The sequence below is a fragment of the Podarcis melisellensis genome (genome assembly GCF_964234715.1).
Source record: "Podarcis melisellensis genome assembly, chromosome: 1".
Taxonomy (NCBI): Eukaryota; Metazoa; Chordata; class Lepidosauria; order Squamata; family Lacertidae; genus Podarcis; species Podarcis melisellensis.
The window spans coordinates 51257339-51273461 of record NC_138528.1 but is presented as its reverse complement, the minus strand read 5'-3'; the positions used below and the strand labels follow the sequence as shown (position 1 = coordinate 51273461).

At 43.6% G+C, this 16123-nt stretch overlaps 1 protein-coding gene across 2 annotated transcripts in view; it reads left to right on the top strand.

Moving 5' to 3' along the window:
• The window catches only part of PRDM11 (PR/SET domain 11), a 51415-nt gene that overhangs the window by 17191 nt on the left and 18101 nt on the right, over positions 1–16123 (top strand). For both annotated transcript variants that reach the window (XM_081891378.1, XM_081891379.1), the window contains exons 4-5: positions 1066–1328; positions 2453–2520. In XM_081891378.1, coding sequence (XP_081747504.1) covers positions 1066–1328; positions 2453–2520 — 331 coding nt within the window. The remainder of the gene's footprint in view (positions 1–1065; positions 1329–2452; positions 2521–16123) is intronic.

Here is a 16123-nt window from a genome sequence, read left to right as displayed (position 1 = left end):
CGGGGAAATTCTAACGGTATTGAAAGCCAGTGACTTGGGGCCAAGGGTTACCATGCCCTCTGCAATCTCCCCTGCTCACCGGCATGGATTTCTGAGCAGTTGCAGGATTGTGTTGTGGGCCTCTACACTACGATAAACTGCAATGCATGAAGTTTTAAAGGGAATGTTACCTAGGAAGTGGTTATGTGTATCTGCTCCTGGAAAGGAAAGGCTATGGGGAATGCATTACTTCATCCAGCAAGCAGCAAGTGCCACGTTTTACAAAATCTTCTGGTGCCAAGGGCCCCTGCAGGCAGCCACAGATGAAGGTGTGCTCCCCTCTTTCTGCCCCAACCCTTGGTAAGGAGAGCTGATGTAGCTCACCCTCAAAGCGGTGTCTCTCTGGTGTTGGCTAAAGCTGGAGGCCCAAGCAGATGAATTTGGTCTGGATTACAGTGGGGCCAATTCGTGGGCAAAAATTATAAATGCTGCTTTGCAACAGGGGGTGGATTAGAAGGTGTTTTAATATTTTCCCCTGTATGATTCTGTGAATTATGCCTTCTAGGAAAACCTTTACAGTGGTACTTTGGTTTTCAAACAGAATGCGTTCCGGGAGTCCCGGAACCATTTGAAAACCAAAGCGGGGCTTCCAATTGGCCACAGAAGCCGCACTGGACATTTGGCTTCCGAAAATCATTCAAAAACTGGAACACTCACTTCCAGGTTTCGATCGTTCGGGAGCCAGTTTGTTCGGGAGCCAAGGTGTTCGGCTTCAAAGGTATGGCTGTACTTTTCTATGTTAACATCAGGGCTGAGCTAAAATTACTTTGCCAGCTGTCAAGGACAGGGACAGTCAGGGACTGCGCACTCGGCTCTTCCCAAGGCTCTGGACAGCATAGGTTCTTCAAGGCTGGGAACTGCTTTCACAAAGCAGTCTGCGAAACTTCCCAAAGCTTAGAATTTTGATGAGAAGTTCTACCTTGCCAACAAGTTTGATGTGACCATCAGAACCTACGAAAAATAGTTGCATCTCTCTGACAGTATTCCATGGCCCAGAGTAAAATCTTCTTTCCTCTTGCCCTACAGTCTGTGAGTCCTGCCAGGAGTATTTTGTGGATGAATGTCCAAACCATGGCCCGCCCGTCTTCGTGTCGGATGCTCCAGTCCCCATTGGCATCCCTGACCGAGCTGCTATGACTGTTCCACCTGGCATGGAAGTGGTGAAGGAGCCCAGTGGAGAGCGGGATGTACGCTGTGTGAACGAAGTTATCCCAAAAGGTCGTATTTTTGGACCATATGAAGGGAAGCTCTCCAGTCAGGACAAATCTGCAGGATTCTTCTCTTGGCTGGTAAGTATCTCAGTGGTGTGGCTGTGGAGGAACCATTGAGTTCAGTTCTTCAAAACTTGAGCTAAGAAAATATGTTCCCGTGGCTCAGTCACAAAAGGAGCACTTCCTGCTTGCAGCCAGGTTAAAAGTGCAGACTAGAATGGAATACAGCTGTACCTTGCTTTTCACAACTTACCGTATTTTTCGCTCCATAAGGTGCACCTGACCATAGGGCGCACCTAGTTTTCAGAGGGCAAAATCAAGGGAAAAAATATTATTCCCCTCCCCCCCAGCTCAGGGAGCAGCCTGTCCGCTACTCTTTGGGGCTGGGGGGTGGGGGAACAAAGAGCAGCTCAGAGAGATCTTCTTCTTCTCCCTGCTTCTGCGGGAGGTGGGGGGAATTCCCCCACCTCCCGCAGAAGCCCACAGGAGCCGCGGGCTTTTCTACGAGGAGGGAGAAGGGACTGAAGCGGCCAGTTAGTCCCTTCTCCCTCCTCAGAGAAAAGCCCCCAAGAGCAGTGCACCCTTTAAGGAGCGCATGGCTCCTGCGGGCTTTTCTACGAGTCAGTCCCTTCTCCCTCCTGGGGAAAAGCCCGCAAGAGCCGCAGGGGCTTTCCTGCCTGCCTCCCACCTGCATTCGCTCCATAAGACGCACACACATTTCCCCTTACTTTTTAGGAGGGAAAAAGTGCGTCTTATGGAGCAAAAAAGACGGTAGTTCCCGAATGTTTTGGTTCCCGAATGTCGCAAACCCAGAAGTAACTGTTCTGGTTTGCAAATTATTTTTGGAGGCCGAATGTCCAACAGGGCTTCTGACTGGCTACAGGAGCTTCCTGCCAGCCCATCAGAAGCCGCGATTTGGTTTTCAAACGTTTTGGAAGTTGGAACAGACTTCCAGAACAGATTCCATTTGACTTCCAAGGTACGACTGTACTAAAAGTCTAGAGCAAGATTTTTACTGTTGAAGCATGAGTCCCTTGGAAGCCAACAGTTCTTCTGTAGGCTGTCTCCCAGTTCTCTCCCAAGCTAAATGGTAATTCTGCCCAAGAGATAACTTAGAAGTGATGCTTAGAATTGAAAGTAAATTGCTACGTATCTTTCTTCTGGTTGTGTATCCTCCTCCCTCATCTTTCCTCTCTCTCCAGATTGTTGATAAGAACAACCGCTACAAATCCATAGATGGGACCGATGAGACTACGTCAAACTGGATGAGGTGAGTCTAGTTCTTGTCTATTTCACCTCCCACTTCCTCCCGTGGGATTTGAGCCCTAGGGGAGGAAGGCTGCATGTTACTTACATTCTTTGTGGTTAGTGCTTTGGAAATGACTGCTGCCTGCCTGAAGCTTTTGCTTTCTGATTTTATCATTCCGCATTCTGGCAAGAGACACACATTTCCGTTTTCTGATCTGCTTCGGCATTTGAGTCGTCAGGCTACATTTGCAGCAAAGAGAAGAACTTGGATCAACACTGACTCCTCCCAAAGTGGCTCATTGCTTCTTTATTATTCTTTATTATTTGCTTTTCTGTGTTTTTAACAAATTTTGTTGGTTTCCGGGGGTTGTTGGCAAATCAAGAAAAAGGAAATTCTCCCTAAGCCATCTTGTTTGGACTTGCTTGTTTATTGAAATTTGTTGTCTTCCTCGTTGGTTATAAAGGCACGATTGGAGAAATAGAATTCATTAGTGTGTTTGGTGCATCTGCAAAACTAGGAACACCCACAATACAGTGGTACCTCGGGTTAAGTACTTAATTCGTTCCGGAGGTCCGTACTGAACCTGAAACTTTTCTTAACCTGAAGCACCACTTTAGCTAATGGGGCCTCCTGCTGCTGCCGCGCCGCCGGAGCACAATTTTTGTTCTCATCTTGAAGCAAAGTTCTTAACCTGAGGTACTATTTCTGGGTTGGCAGAGTCTGTAACCTGAAGCGTATGTAACCCGAGGTACCACTGTATTTTTTTTCTTATTGCCTGTCACTGACAGTTGTGATCTGTTTGTTCCTATTGCATTTTAAATTCGTTTTCCACTCTGCTCATGTAGCACAGAACAGGTTAACCTATTTTAAGGTGTTCCCGCTTTCTCATTCCCTAAAGGACAGCTTTTGAGAGAGACAGGTGTGTGTGTGTTTATGTTTGTCTGTGCTACTTACAAACCTGGCTCTATAGCAACAGAACTTAAAACACATTAAAGACACTAATAATGGTGTTGAATTTTCCTTTCTTTTTAAATCCATGCATATATTGTGTTTTCCCCTTCTATACGTTGGTTAGTTTGTGACTTAATTGTGTTATAGGTGAATCTAAATGAGGCCAAAGAATTATTAACCTAGCTGCGCAAAGCAATCCAGCTGGGAATTTAACAAGTTGATTATATACTTGGGGAAAAGAAAAGGGCAAGCCATCTAGATGTTATATGAGCATTACAAACAGTAGCCATAACACAGTGCTGCAGTGTGGAGTGCTTTTGTCCTACCCAGCATTACCTTTTTCTGGGTAATTCCATTCCATTCCCCCCTACCTTTCTACACTCCTCCCCCCAAAATAGACACTCTTGTCAATGATCATATTCTGTCCTCATTGTGCTGCTTCTTGGGCAGCTGGTTGGCCACTGACTAGATGGGTCTTTGTTGATCTTATGCTCTCATTTATCCCCACACCCAGTCTCCCAACATCAAGTGCTATGTGATTATTATTGGGATCACAGAACTGCAGAGCTGGAAGGGACATCTAGTCCAACTCCCTGCAATGCAGGAAATTGCAACAAATAAAATTATTATTAGTAGTAGTAACAGAAGTATAATGCCCTGTAGATCTCGGGGTGGTTCATAACCTAAAATTACAATACAAAAGAACTTGGATAGGTGAGCAGCTGTACCCACATGTCAAATGTGACCTGCAAGGGGCATGGGTGATAAGGATTAGGCTCATTGACCACATCAGGTTCCCCACCCCTGCTATAGGTGGTGAATTGCTTGCAGAATTCATAATCTATGGCAGCAGCTCTCTAGTCAGCAGCGATTCCAGCCCTACCTAGAGATTGAACCGTGGTCCTTGCTCTACCATTGAGCTATTACTCTATTCCATTCCAAAGATTATTTTTGTACATGGTGGTTTTATGTGCTGCTGTTGTAAAACGTGTTCCCTGTTCTCCTTGAAAGCTTTTTTAAAATTATTTTTTTTTAAAAAAAGGCCTACCCAACAACCATTTACGCTAATGGTTCCTGGCCATGAATACTGCCAGCTAATTAGGTGTTGTGTCCTGTTTTGATTGTCCTGTAATTTGCTCCTGGTGGATCTCTTAAACTTAAAAAGAAAAGAACAGATGGATGGATGGATGAAACTCTAACTAGGGCAGTTAAGCCGATAAGAAGCTGTCTTGTACATTTTCTAAGGGAATTCCTTTATCCTTGTGTTCTGCTCATTCAATTTGCAGATGACACAGAAAGGAAAGCTGTAAAACACTCAAGGATAGTAGAGTGCATTGACGAAGCAGAGGAGTGAAGAATGTTTATTAGAGTTGATTTTTATGCTGAAAAAGATTTCATAATACTAATACCCTTCGGCAGCTTCAGATGGCAGGCCCAGGTGTTGGACGGTCGAGGTGACCATGTCCTCTAGAAGACAGGAGAAGACAGGTCGCCACCTGCACCTTGCTTCAAAAACCAGCCTGGTATTTTAAAATCCTTTCGTAGGTTATGTGCAAACTCCTTTAAGTGTCATACGCATCAGTGTTGTCTGAACTTCGCTACAGAGTGTGAAGGCACTTTGACCCCCCCCCCCCTTCTTAGCTTGCTGTCCCATCACTTTCATGCTCTCAGATGTTCTCCTGTTGTAGCTGGCTATACTTTCCTCTCTTTCCTTTTGGGGATGCTTCTATCACCAAAGCTATGGAAGGAGAGATTGGACATACAGAAAGTGGAATCTCTACTGAGACGGGAGAGAGGGCACTCATATTCTCCGCAGCTGAGCAGCTCTGATTGAGGGTGGAGAAGTGCAGTGTGCTTCTTTTGCACTAGCAAAGGTGAACAAGAAAGCCACTCACTGCCTTTCAGCATCAGACCAGGTTGCAGTATTTCAGTGATCACTGCATGGAGCTACACCCATTTGAGATGGTTCTCTACCTAAGAATTGCTCAGCTACGAGACAGTAGTGGCTAATCATGTATCTTTCTGTTGTTGATTTTTGCTGCTATATTTTAGCTTGGTAATTTGTATTTAAACGATTGGATCGTTGCTGCTTTTATGTTTGTAAGCTGCTTTAAGCAACTCCTTTTGCAAGAAGTAGGGAGAAGGGTATACAGTATTTTAAAAATAAATAGAACAGTTATTTTATGGCTTGCACTGTGTAAGGGTGATCCAGAGTGCTGAAACCATAAAATAAGTGGAAAAGATAGCTCTGGCATAACATACAGGGCCCTTTTAAAAACAGTAGCTAAGAGGGCCGGGTGCCCCCTGCCCTCCCCATGATTTCTGTTGTGGTTCAGATATATTTTAAAGAAATATATAGCTTAAGAAAAATTTAATAACCAGACTGAGGCTGCAGTCCTAATCACTAGGGAACATTCAATTGAACTCTCACAATGTGCTTCTGAATAACGAGGTTTAGGAGTGTGATTTCAGTTTCCTTTAAAACAAATGGTTATAGCTGAGATTTAGATTCAACAACATGCATAAAAGTTGTTCTTTAGACCAAATAGAGCATAGCAAGTTACCCAAGGCCACTAGAGCCAAAACATACAGATTGTATGAATAATTCACGTGTGTTTATCTTATTCTTTCCGCTTTTGTATGCGATGAGCACCTTACGCTCCATAACATGGAGGAGGTTATGCTTTTTTTGTTTTGCTGAGTATTTGTCATGTATGCATGGATGGGAAGTCTCAATTGGATCCATGGAGGGAAAAAAGGTACATATGTAGCGTGCAAGGTAATAGGATATAGCAGAAATACCATGGGTACCTGCTAAATTAGTAGTGTGAGATGGTCCTGAGATAGCTGGTGGAAGTTCTGGTGTCAACCTGCAACAAAAATCTTGCAAAATGTTTTAGGGTCCGTGTGTGTGTATAGAGGGAATGCTTTCTGCAGGAGCTCTCGCAAAGTTGTCTACTGTTTTCCCAGTCCCTTCTCCCAAGCCAAGTTGTAGGTTTGGTTCCTCTTAGTATCCCACTCTTCATTTGTTTCTGCTTTGTCTCAGCCCCTTTTACTTATTAAAATCCACTGATAATATCTTCAGCAGATACAAAAAGGGGGGAATTAATTGAGAGAAACTTAGTAATACCCATTTTAGAGGTTCTTGAGTCACAATCGGATTGCTGGACTCAATGACCTCTCTTTTAAAGAAGTAAATCCATGTAATTTGTTCTGTATCAAAGAATATGTGCTATATATATTTTTTCTTTTGGAAGAATGATTGAACAGAGCCTCCAAATACCTGTTTTAAGTGGAAAGATTACATTAAAAAAAAAGAACATGGTACTTGTGTATGAATTCCCCCCCCCCAAAAAAGCCCCCACTTTCTGACACTTTCTACATTTAGTGGTGGGAAATGGAAAGCTTTTTGTGAATAGAGGAGAGAAACCTCGGCAAGCTGGGAGTGAATGTGCAATTGGTCGTGTATCTTGCTTGTAATGGTTTGGGTGCTTCACATTGATTTCCTTTTACCCATTTGTGCTTTGTGGGATATTGAACTCAAGGAACATGACAGAACGAAAGAGGAAGCCCAAGTTCTCCAGGGAGGAGCTGGACATTCTGGTCACGGAAGTGACTCGGAACGAAGCCAGGCTGTTTGGAAGGGAGACGATACGTCTATCCCACGCAGACAGGGACAAGATCTGGGAAAGTATAGCCAGGAAAATCACATCGGTGAGCCAGGTCCCCAGGTCTGTGAAAGATATTAAGCACAGGTGGGACGACATGAAGAGAAGGACCAAAGACAAACTGGCATACATGCAGAGGTCCCTCTCCAGTCCCAGCAGCCCGGGGAGGCCCTCGGCCATTGTCCTGACCGCCCACGAGAGAGCCATCGAGTCGACGCTGCATTCGTCACGCCAGATGCACGGCTTCCGGAGAGCGGATCTGGACGTGGTTGACAGCCCATCAACCAGCTGTAAGTATTACCTCCCCCCTGGTCCCCTTCTAAACAGATCAGTTCTGACCAAAGAACTGTATGTATTGCACGAAAGGTCAGCCCTGCCCTGCTAGCGAAACTGTTATCTCTGGTTGGCGTTTCCTGTTGCGCTTTGGTTCTCTCCACCCTATTTCCTCCCTCAGCCTTGGGTTAGGAATAGCTTGTAGGGAGCTGCACCTTGAATGAACAGGCATGAGCTGTGCTACTTCGGTCAAGTTGGCAAAAAAGGGATAGGTATTGTCAGTGCCCATGGTCTGTGGAATGGCAAATGTGAAGATGCTTGGAAGGTTGTGTGCACACATTGACGGAGGGAAAGGGAAGACCAAACGTTTGAACCAAATCTTCATCCTTAATAAATCCAATATATGGGTCACTAGATGAGTTCACAAGCTCATAAATGTGGATATTTCTACACAGCGCAAAGGTAGTAGCATGTGGAGTTGGCATATCCATGGGCAATTTGTATGGGCAATGCCATTGATCTTTCCACCCATGATCAAGTCATCAATCTTAGGGCGTGCAAATGTGTGTACTTGAGTCATACAGTACTTCATCTCCTATCAAGAATTTTCACATTTGTGATTATGTGATCTAGCCCTGGCACTTGTATATACAAAATGGTGCTTGGGTTTTGACCATTTTAACATCTTACCAGGTATTCGTGATATTCAGGACAGCCTTTACAAATGTAGGGTAACAACTATTTTTCATTGCTCTTGTGGAAACAAGAGATTGGCAGTATGCTTCTGGCTTGCAGCTTTTGATCTAGTAGACTAAACCTGAAGAAAGTTCCGTAAGTGCATAGGCTGCACTTATCATCAAGGTCTTCTCTAGTTTTCCCTGTTCAACAGGCAACACTATGGTCTAGGCTTATAAGGCTCAGCTAGCCACACCGCAAATATAATTAAGCAGTGGGAGAGGTCTATGACCCATTGTCTCATGCTTAGCCTTAGACCGGACCACTAGCAGTTCTAAATGCTAGCCACTCCAACATAAATTCTTGCCATAAAACATCCAATGAGATATGGCCAAACTCCTACTTGTTGGCTTTATTATTCTGTACTACTGTTAAACTTCCTCTTCTGGATTATATTTAATAAAAAAGGAAAAGCATGCAAAAACTGCACTAAATCACGTTTTACAGTGGTGAAACCTCTTGTCCCTGATAAGGAAGAGCTTTGGTGTGTGCAGAAACTGGAAATGTGGTGTTACCACTTGAGAGCTGCTTCCTGTAAACCAAGGGAATGGGTAGAGGATATCAGTGTGATGCCTTCTAGATGTTGCTAGACTCCAACTCCCAACATCCCTTAGGCTTGGCCATGTTGGCTTGGGCAATATCTGGAAGGGCACCACACTGACTATCCCTACTACACACCCACAGTGGCTTGTGCCATTGCATGAAGCTGCCTAGTGGTATCTTTCCAGTATTGCCTTCTTCAATTGCCATTGGCTTTCCAAGATTCAGACAGGGGTCTCCCCTTTCCTTGCAACTGAGATCCTTTATTGGATGGTACCTGGGACCTTTTTACAAGCTAGAGCCCTGCCACTGAGTTAAGGACTGCTTTGGGATTACTAGTCCCTTACAAATTGACAAAGATTACTTAATGGTGGATGACTCCTCACAGAAAATGATTCTCTGCAATTGCTGCTGCTGAATGAAATGACTTTGGAATCTCTTAATATAAAATCAGTATGTGATTAGATTGATAAAGCAACAGTCATGGTGGTGGTTGTGTACACTTGAAAGTCTACCATTAATTCTCCTCTTATCTCAGGAAGTGCATAATTTCAGGTTTTTTTGTTAGCATTTATCTGCCCCAAAGAAAAATCTGTATTTGACTTTGCACCTAGTGACTTCAAAGCAGTCATCTTAGAGAGATGCTAAGCAAAATGCGTTTCATAAATGGACATTTACATTACACAAGAAATTCTTTTTAAAGGAATCAACCCCATAGTCTATTCCTTAAAAAAATCTCTTTCTGCATTTTACCAAAATTCCAAGTTGAATGCTTGCTTCTCCTGAACTTATTGAAATAGAGATTGTCAGAAGAAAACATTCATGTAAATAATCTGGTGTTTTCTGTTTCTGTTTCAAGCTGACGAAGATGTGGAGGTGCCCGGCCCCTCGCGGCAACACCACTTTTCATCACTGCAGAGGCACGCAGAAGCTGACCTTCTCTCCATACCACCATACCTTCATTCTTCTTCTCTGTCAGATCACTCGGATGTTATTAACCAAAGGCAGGAAATGAGGCAACCAAACCCATGTTCCCAGTCCTCCTTTAGGCCCCCTCGGCCCTATGCCCAAAGCCCACCCATCTCTGGCTTTGACCGCCAGCTCTTTGACACCCACATTGAACAGACGGAGCTCTTCAGGCAGTTCTGTCAAGAGCTGGTAACAATCCACAGAGACATGGCAAATAACATGCTTGTGATCAGCCAGAGGATGTCTGACCTGACTGGGCAGGTCAGCCAGATGTGCCAGACCTTGACCAAAATCAAGGACGAGCTTCAGACTTTGAACCAGGGTCAGGTTCCCAGCACTAGCCAGGTGGCAGCACCAGTGAACCCTTCTGAACCCAAGGCAGGGAATAGCCAAAGCCATCCCAAGCAGACGCCTCTTCCTCGGACGACTAGGTCACGGAAGAGAAAGCACCACTTGTAGCTCCCTTCGTATTAAACAGGAAAGAGTAGCTGATGTTGGGTTGGGAAAAAAAATTCATTAGCATGACTATTGGGGAAGATCAGTGAGAGTTCCCTATAAAGATGAATATAAATTATGACAGTTTAGCAGTAGGCTTTGCTCTGTGCACTTGGAAGCGCAGCACCTTGCTTGCCTGCCCTGTATTAGAAGCTGTGAACACCTTAAATACGCACAGGAGAAATTTAATGGCTGTCTTGCTCTATGGAGTCAAGGTGCACATAGATTTGTTTCCTTAACCTTTTATGCTCAGGAAACGATACTTAGGCTTTGCATTTAAATAATTGCACTTAAGGTAAAACAATCCACAAATATATGCTCCCCCCGCCCCTTTTACTTCTGCAAATGCACTATGTGGATCTAAGAGCTGTAAACGGACTACATTCTTTGCCATAGCTAGCTATTGTGGTTTGGGGTTTGAGTACTAAAGCTGGGTAGATACTGACAAAAGGAGGGACCTGGAAAAATAGGAAAAAACAATGCCTGCTTCTGAAACGCGCAGAGCACCATCCAGCAGACTGGACTTACCAGCTTTTTCTGTCAGGTAGCAAAAGTAGTTATGGCAGGTGTCAGCCACTTCAGGCCTTTAAGAGGCGTTATCTAGCAGAAATTGGTAACATTGCAGTCCATAAAAATAAGTGCATTCTTTTGAAAGTAAGTTGCACTGAAATCAGTTTGCTAAACCTGCTAGAAACAAGTTTTGGATAAGGTAAACCACTGGCCAGCCTGCTAATTTTTCTACCTGGTCATGCCAGACTACATCTTCAGTTCTTTAGGATATTCATAAGAGTAGTGCAGTAATCCCTCAGCTTAAATAGGGGTTGCGTTCTGGGGATTGCACCTAAAGCCAAAATTGCATATAGGCAAAACACATTGGGTGTAATGGTGTGTGGAATTGCCAAACCTTCTTTTCTCCTGGATGCCCATCCCCCTTTCCACCCATATATATGTCAAAGCTGAATGCACACAAGTTAAATGTGCGCAAGTTGTGGGCTTACTGTATACCAAGCTGTACCTTTTTTTAAATGAAAAAATAAAGAGCTCACAAATTTAACCTCTTTTGTTGAGGGATGGCTTTTTCAGAAGCAACTAACTGGAGCATGCTCAAATGCTGGCTTTGACACCAATGTAATTCTCCTGACATCTTCAGAATTGCTCTTTTATTTGCAAACATGATGCCGTCTTTTTAACCCCCTTGTCTTATCACAGGCTTGCTGGTGCGTGATCTCCTTATACCAGCTTCCTGCTTAACAGGAGCTTTGTGCATGCATTCAGAAGAACAGGTTAGGGCTTAAACTGGTGCAGCAGGTGTTACCCACTCCCACCCGTCCCCCAGACTTCCCACATTGAATGGTCTTAGGGAGGTATGCAAGTGTGTCCAGCCAAACGCTCCCAAGTCTTCCCACCTTCCTACCATACACAGGAAAAATGCTGAAGGAGATACGCCTGGTACGCACAGGGTGGGTGTGGATGGCATGTGCCCGGTTGCTTGCCCGGTTTAAACTCATGCAATTCTTTTGAATCCAGGAATAGGGCAAACAGGAGATGTAAGCTACTGCCTATGTGAATCAAGATTACTGTCTACTTAGTTCTAAATGTAGTCTAGCCTGGCCTGTTAGGACTGGAACTGGATGTTTGATCATATTCTCACACCTATAGTACATAAGCTGAAATTGCATGTGCACTGTACACTTTTCATACCTGCACCTGCTCTTCTGCACCCTATGGATGTCAAGAGTTGAGACACAATCCCCTTAAAGTCATAGCTGCAGTAGTCTACATTCCACAAGGCCCTTCTGGCAGTGAGGGTAAATTTAGGGCACATACTTATCAGGGAAGGGAACCCTAATGAACTCAAGGAGAATTCCTTCTGCGTAAACACAAATAGGATTGTTCTGTCAAGGTTAAAGCGTGTTGGGGCAGCCCCAACTCCACTTTCCCTGGGGCTACTTAAGACCAGAGTTCCCTGAGAGGAGGCAGAAGAGGAGAAGGCCAGGCCAGGGTGTTAGTGCCACCAGCTCCTGAAGTAGACCTGAGATTAATTTGCACCATTTGCTTTGTATTAATATTTTAACCCGCAAACCTCCTTGGATGCCTTTATAGAAAGGCTTCATAGAAATGCAATAAATAAATGATGAAAATATAATCAGACTGGTTTTTGAAAGCCTATTTCAGAGGAAACTTCACTTTTCTGCAGTGTTGCCACCTATTTGCAGGGAATTTAAAATCCATATGGCATTAAATGTGGATCACTTTTTTCGTGAATTAACAAAGTTCAGCATTTGTATACTTCTGAGGCAGGCATAGCACCAGTTCGTTGCAAATTAATGTGAAGGAAATAATGGCGCAGGGTCTGGAAGTGCCTGGTCCTCAGAGCTTTCCACCACCGAAGTGGATGGGTTTTGCTCCCCTCCAAAGCAAGTCTAGATTGTAAGCTCCTTGGAGTAGAGACCTCTTTCTTTTGCTCCTCTTAAAGAACCATGTCCATTGATGGCACTCTATAAATTAAATAATAGGAATGCCGTCTGTTACAAAACTCCTGGTGTCTCATATGTGCTTGTCTCCAAGCCATTAGGATGAATAAGGTTGCTTTGCTTTCCTGTTTCAAACTTTTGTGATGTGTTGTTGATTCTGCTATCAGTTCTTCGAGAACTGATCCCAGAGACAAAAACAAGTTGGTATTCTCAGCCACCGCTGACCTTTTCTGAGAAGCTCAGGTGCTTGTGGCCTCTGGATTTCTGGCACTTGGGAGAAATGTACACGCTGTGTGCTTTCTTTTAGAACAGGATAAGAAGCTGTAAAGCTAAGCTTGAGGAATCTGGGGTGTTAATATATAGAGAAACATATCTGGGCAAATGAAGGTATGCCCCATGATTTATTTATTTTCCATGGGGAATTAGCAACAAGGGATGAGTTCTTTGCTCTCTGAAATGCTTTCTTTGTGATCATCCCCACAAGGGGATGTTATATGTGATTGTGTATACCTGGCATGTTTTAAAGTGCCCCTTGTTTGACTGAAATGCTGTGCTTGCCCTAATATTTCTTATATATGATGGAAATTTATGAGTATTTTTGTTAACAATAAATATATAATACTTAAAACTCAAACTCTTTGTTGGGTAACGTCTTTCCTTCTCTACATGGGTGCTTTCAAGTTGTGTTCTGGAGCCTGTGTTCCATTTCAAGGACAATTCAAGTATAGTTTACAGCTTACATATCTCTGCAGGGTGCACAAATTGCACTTTTCTATCAGGACACATTTGTCAGATTGGGGCGGGTTTTATGTTTTTCGTTTTGCTATATTTTACAGACAATTTGAGGACAAAAAGCATTTGCTCATCAAGAAGTAGCAAAAGAAAGGTGAATGGTTTGGAAATGTTCCCAGTGTGAAAGTTTGTTCATGTGCCTAAAGATCTACAGAAAAAGCTACAAATCTGCCCATTTGCATTGTTATACAAAAAGCGACCTCACAAATAGTAATGTTCCAGATTTCATCTGCCTCGTTTATTATTTTATTTATTTCATAAAAATTTATATACTGCTTGAGTTTGTAGAAAACATCAAAGTGGTTTACAAAACTGATGAGATTACTACAACTTCTAGCACCATACAGCTTACCTGAAACAGCAATAAGGATTTCATGAGGATCTTGCAAAGATAGTTTGGAGATTTAGATTCAGCTGTCCATTTAGGTATATCCAAGAGTTGAGCATCCATGCATGAAAATTTCTTACAGCTTTTTCAGAGACATCTTCTGAATCTCTAATTAGGTTTTGGGATTGCTTGTCACAGCTTGTCACAGCCTGTATAAAAGCACATATGCATACATAAAAAGGTGACTCGTTCTTTCAAACAGATTACTACAACAGTTGCTCTGGGACAGGGAAACCCTTGGCCAGTGCCTTTTAGCTTTCCCAGTGCATCTGGAAAAGAAGTAGATGTTCATTTTACTGAATGGAATTGTTTAATTTAGGACTGATTCTGAGCTTTTCTTCCTTTAAAAATAAAATAGAGCAATGACCACCAGGAAAGAAAAAAACCCTGGTCAGAGCAACTCCTGTGTCCAAATGTCCGAGGAGTGCATCTGATTTCAGCAAACCCATGAAAACTTAGTGCAACTGGGGAAAGGAGTGAATCTTGAGAGTTGCTGCTTTCCTGGAATGGCACCATCTTTCCCCTCTCTGTCTTCCTCATGGCTTAGCAAATCTAGGCAATGAGGCTGGGGTGGGGGAAGCTTAGTTACAAAGTCAGAAGCTGCTCTGTTCTTCTTGACTTACCCTACAGCAGTGATGGGGGATTTGCGGCTCTTCAGATGACATTGGGCTCCCCATCATTCCCCTCCACCTTGGCTGATGGTCAGAGGTGATGGGGATTTGTGGTCCAAGAAGAGTTGGAGAGCCACAGCTTCCCCATCTCAGCCCTGCGGTGTCCAGATCCCTTGGCTTTGTGCATGTGTCTTCTCCCCAGTCAATCAAAAATATACATGGAATCAGCCCCCTCTGTATATTGGATTGTGAAAGAAGTTGCCTGCACACTCAGTTAGCATGTGTGTAATAAATTGAGTTGTCAGCCGGTCAGCAGAAAACTAAAACTGAGGCAGAGAGGGGAAAGGCAACTCACTCGTTTCTGAGGGGTCTGGATCGGTGTTAAATACGCCAAGTTCTAAACAGCTTTTGTTCTGTCACTTATCTGCTACGCAGTAAATGAAGGTTTGGAGTGTTCACCTGTCTCTTTTCTGACACTATGATTAATTATTTTGCAAAAGTGTAGTGCAGTGCAATATGAGCATGACAGCCAAGTATGGTCATCAGACACATATTAGAAGGATATTAATGGAAGTGGCTGGTGTGGTATGTGATAAATCACCTTGCGGGGGAAGAGCAGAAGCTGTTTCTGCTGTTAAAAGGGAGTATTCCCAGGAGTAGCTCTTATGCTAGCAGAAGTAATGCGGCATGACCTCTGCCCTCTCTCTTATTCAAACATTGCCAGCTCCGCAATATAGATGCAATCCACTAAGCACAGTTTGTGCACAATCATCAGTAACTCTCAATTAAATTTGAAACATGGCTCCCATACAATTACTGGAAAAATACTCTTGCTCCAGCAACCTCTCTCTCTCACTCAGTACCAAGCCTAGGTTTTAGTAACGTAAGTTTTTCATATTGTCTCTGCCCCTCACCTGATAACTTGCTTACTTTTATGCATGCAGATTATCGAAATGTGCACACCAAGGATTAGTGTGACTAACTAGGTAAAGCTAATGTGTCAAGATGGCTAAGAGATGCAAGCAAGTTCGTTCTTGATTCAGATCCTCTCCCCCATGGACTCTTAAGGTTTCTTTAGGCAAGCCACTGTCTCTCAGCTGCTTCATCTGTAACATGGCAGCCAGTGGCTAAAGTGGTGGACTTGGATGGAGGACACTTGAGTTAAAATCCCTACTCTCCCATGTAGCTCACTGAGTGAAACTGGGCCCGTCACTATCTTTCAATCTAAAGAACCTCAGTGTAGTTGTGAGCATAAATAGGAAGGAACTGTGTATGCCTTCTTGAGCTCCTTGTAGAATAGACAAGCAATAAATTCATTAAAACAAGGGAAAGCAAGACTGATAAACTTTACAGGGTTAATAAGAACTACCTCTTTGCCTGCCTCCAGAAGAAATTGACTTTTGGGGGGTCTGGAGAAATCCCGGAACATCATGCAGGGAGAGGATAAATTGTTCCATCAGGCTAAGCAGAGATGCTTGTACTGATGGCATGATCTCCTTGGCACTGCTTTGAACTATCTGCGTTTGCCAGATAAACAGTACTGCCTGTGTGCTGTTTTGTAATATTTTCACTGACAAATAAAATCCCTGACGTGGATTTTGGTGTTACCCTTGAGCTGTAACTTAGTGGCTTGGTGATAGTAGACAAATGGTTTTCTCGTGAGGTTGCCAGAATGGCACCCAACTTTGTGAGAGCCAGTTTTTGGTGTTTGCCAATTTTTTTGCGCTC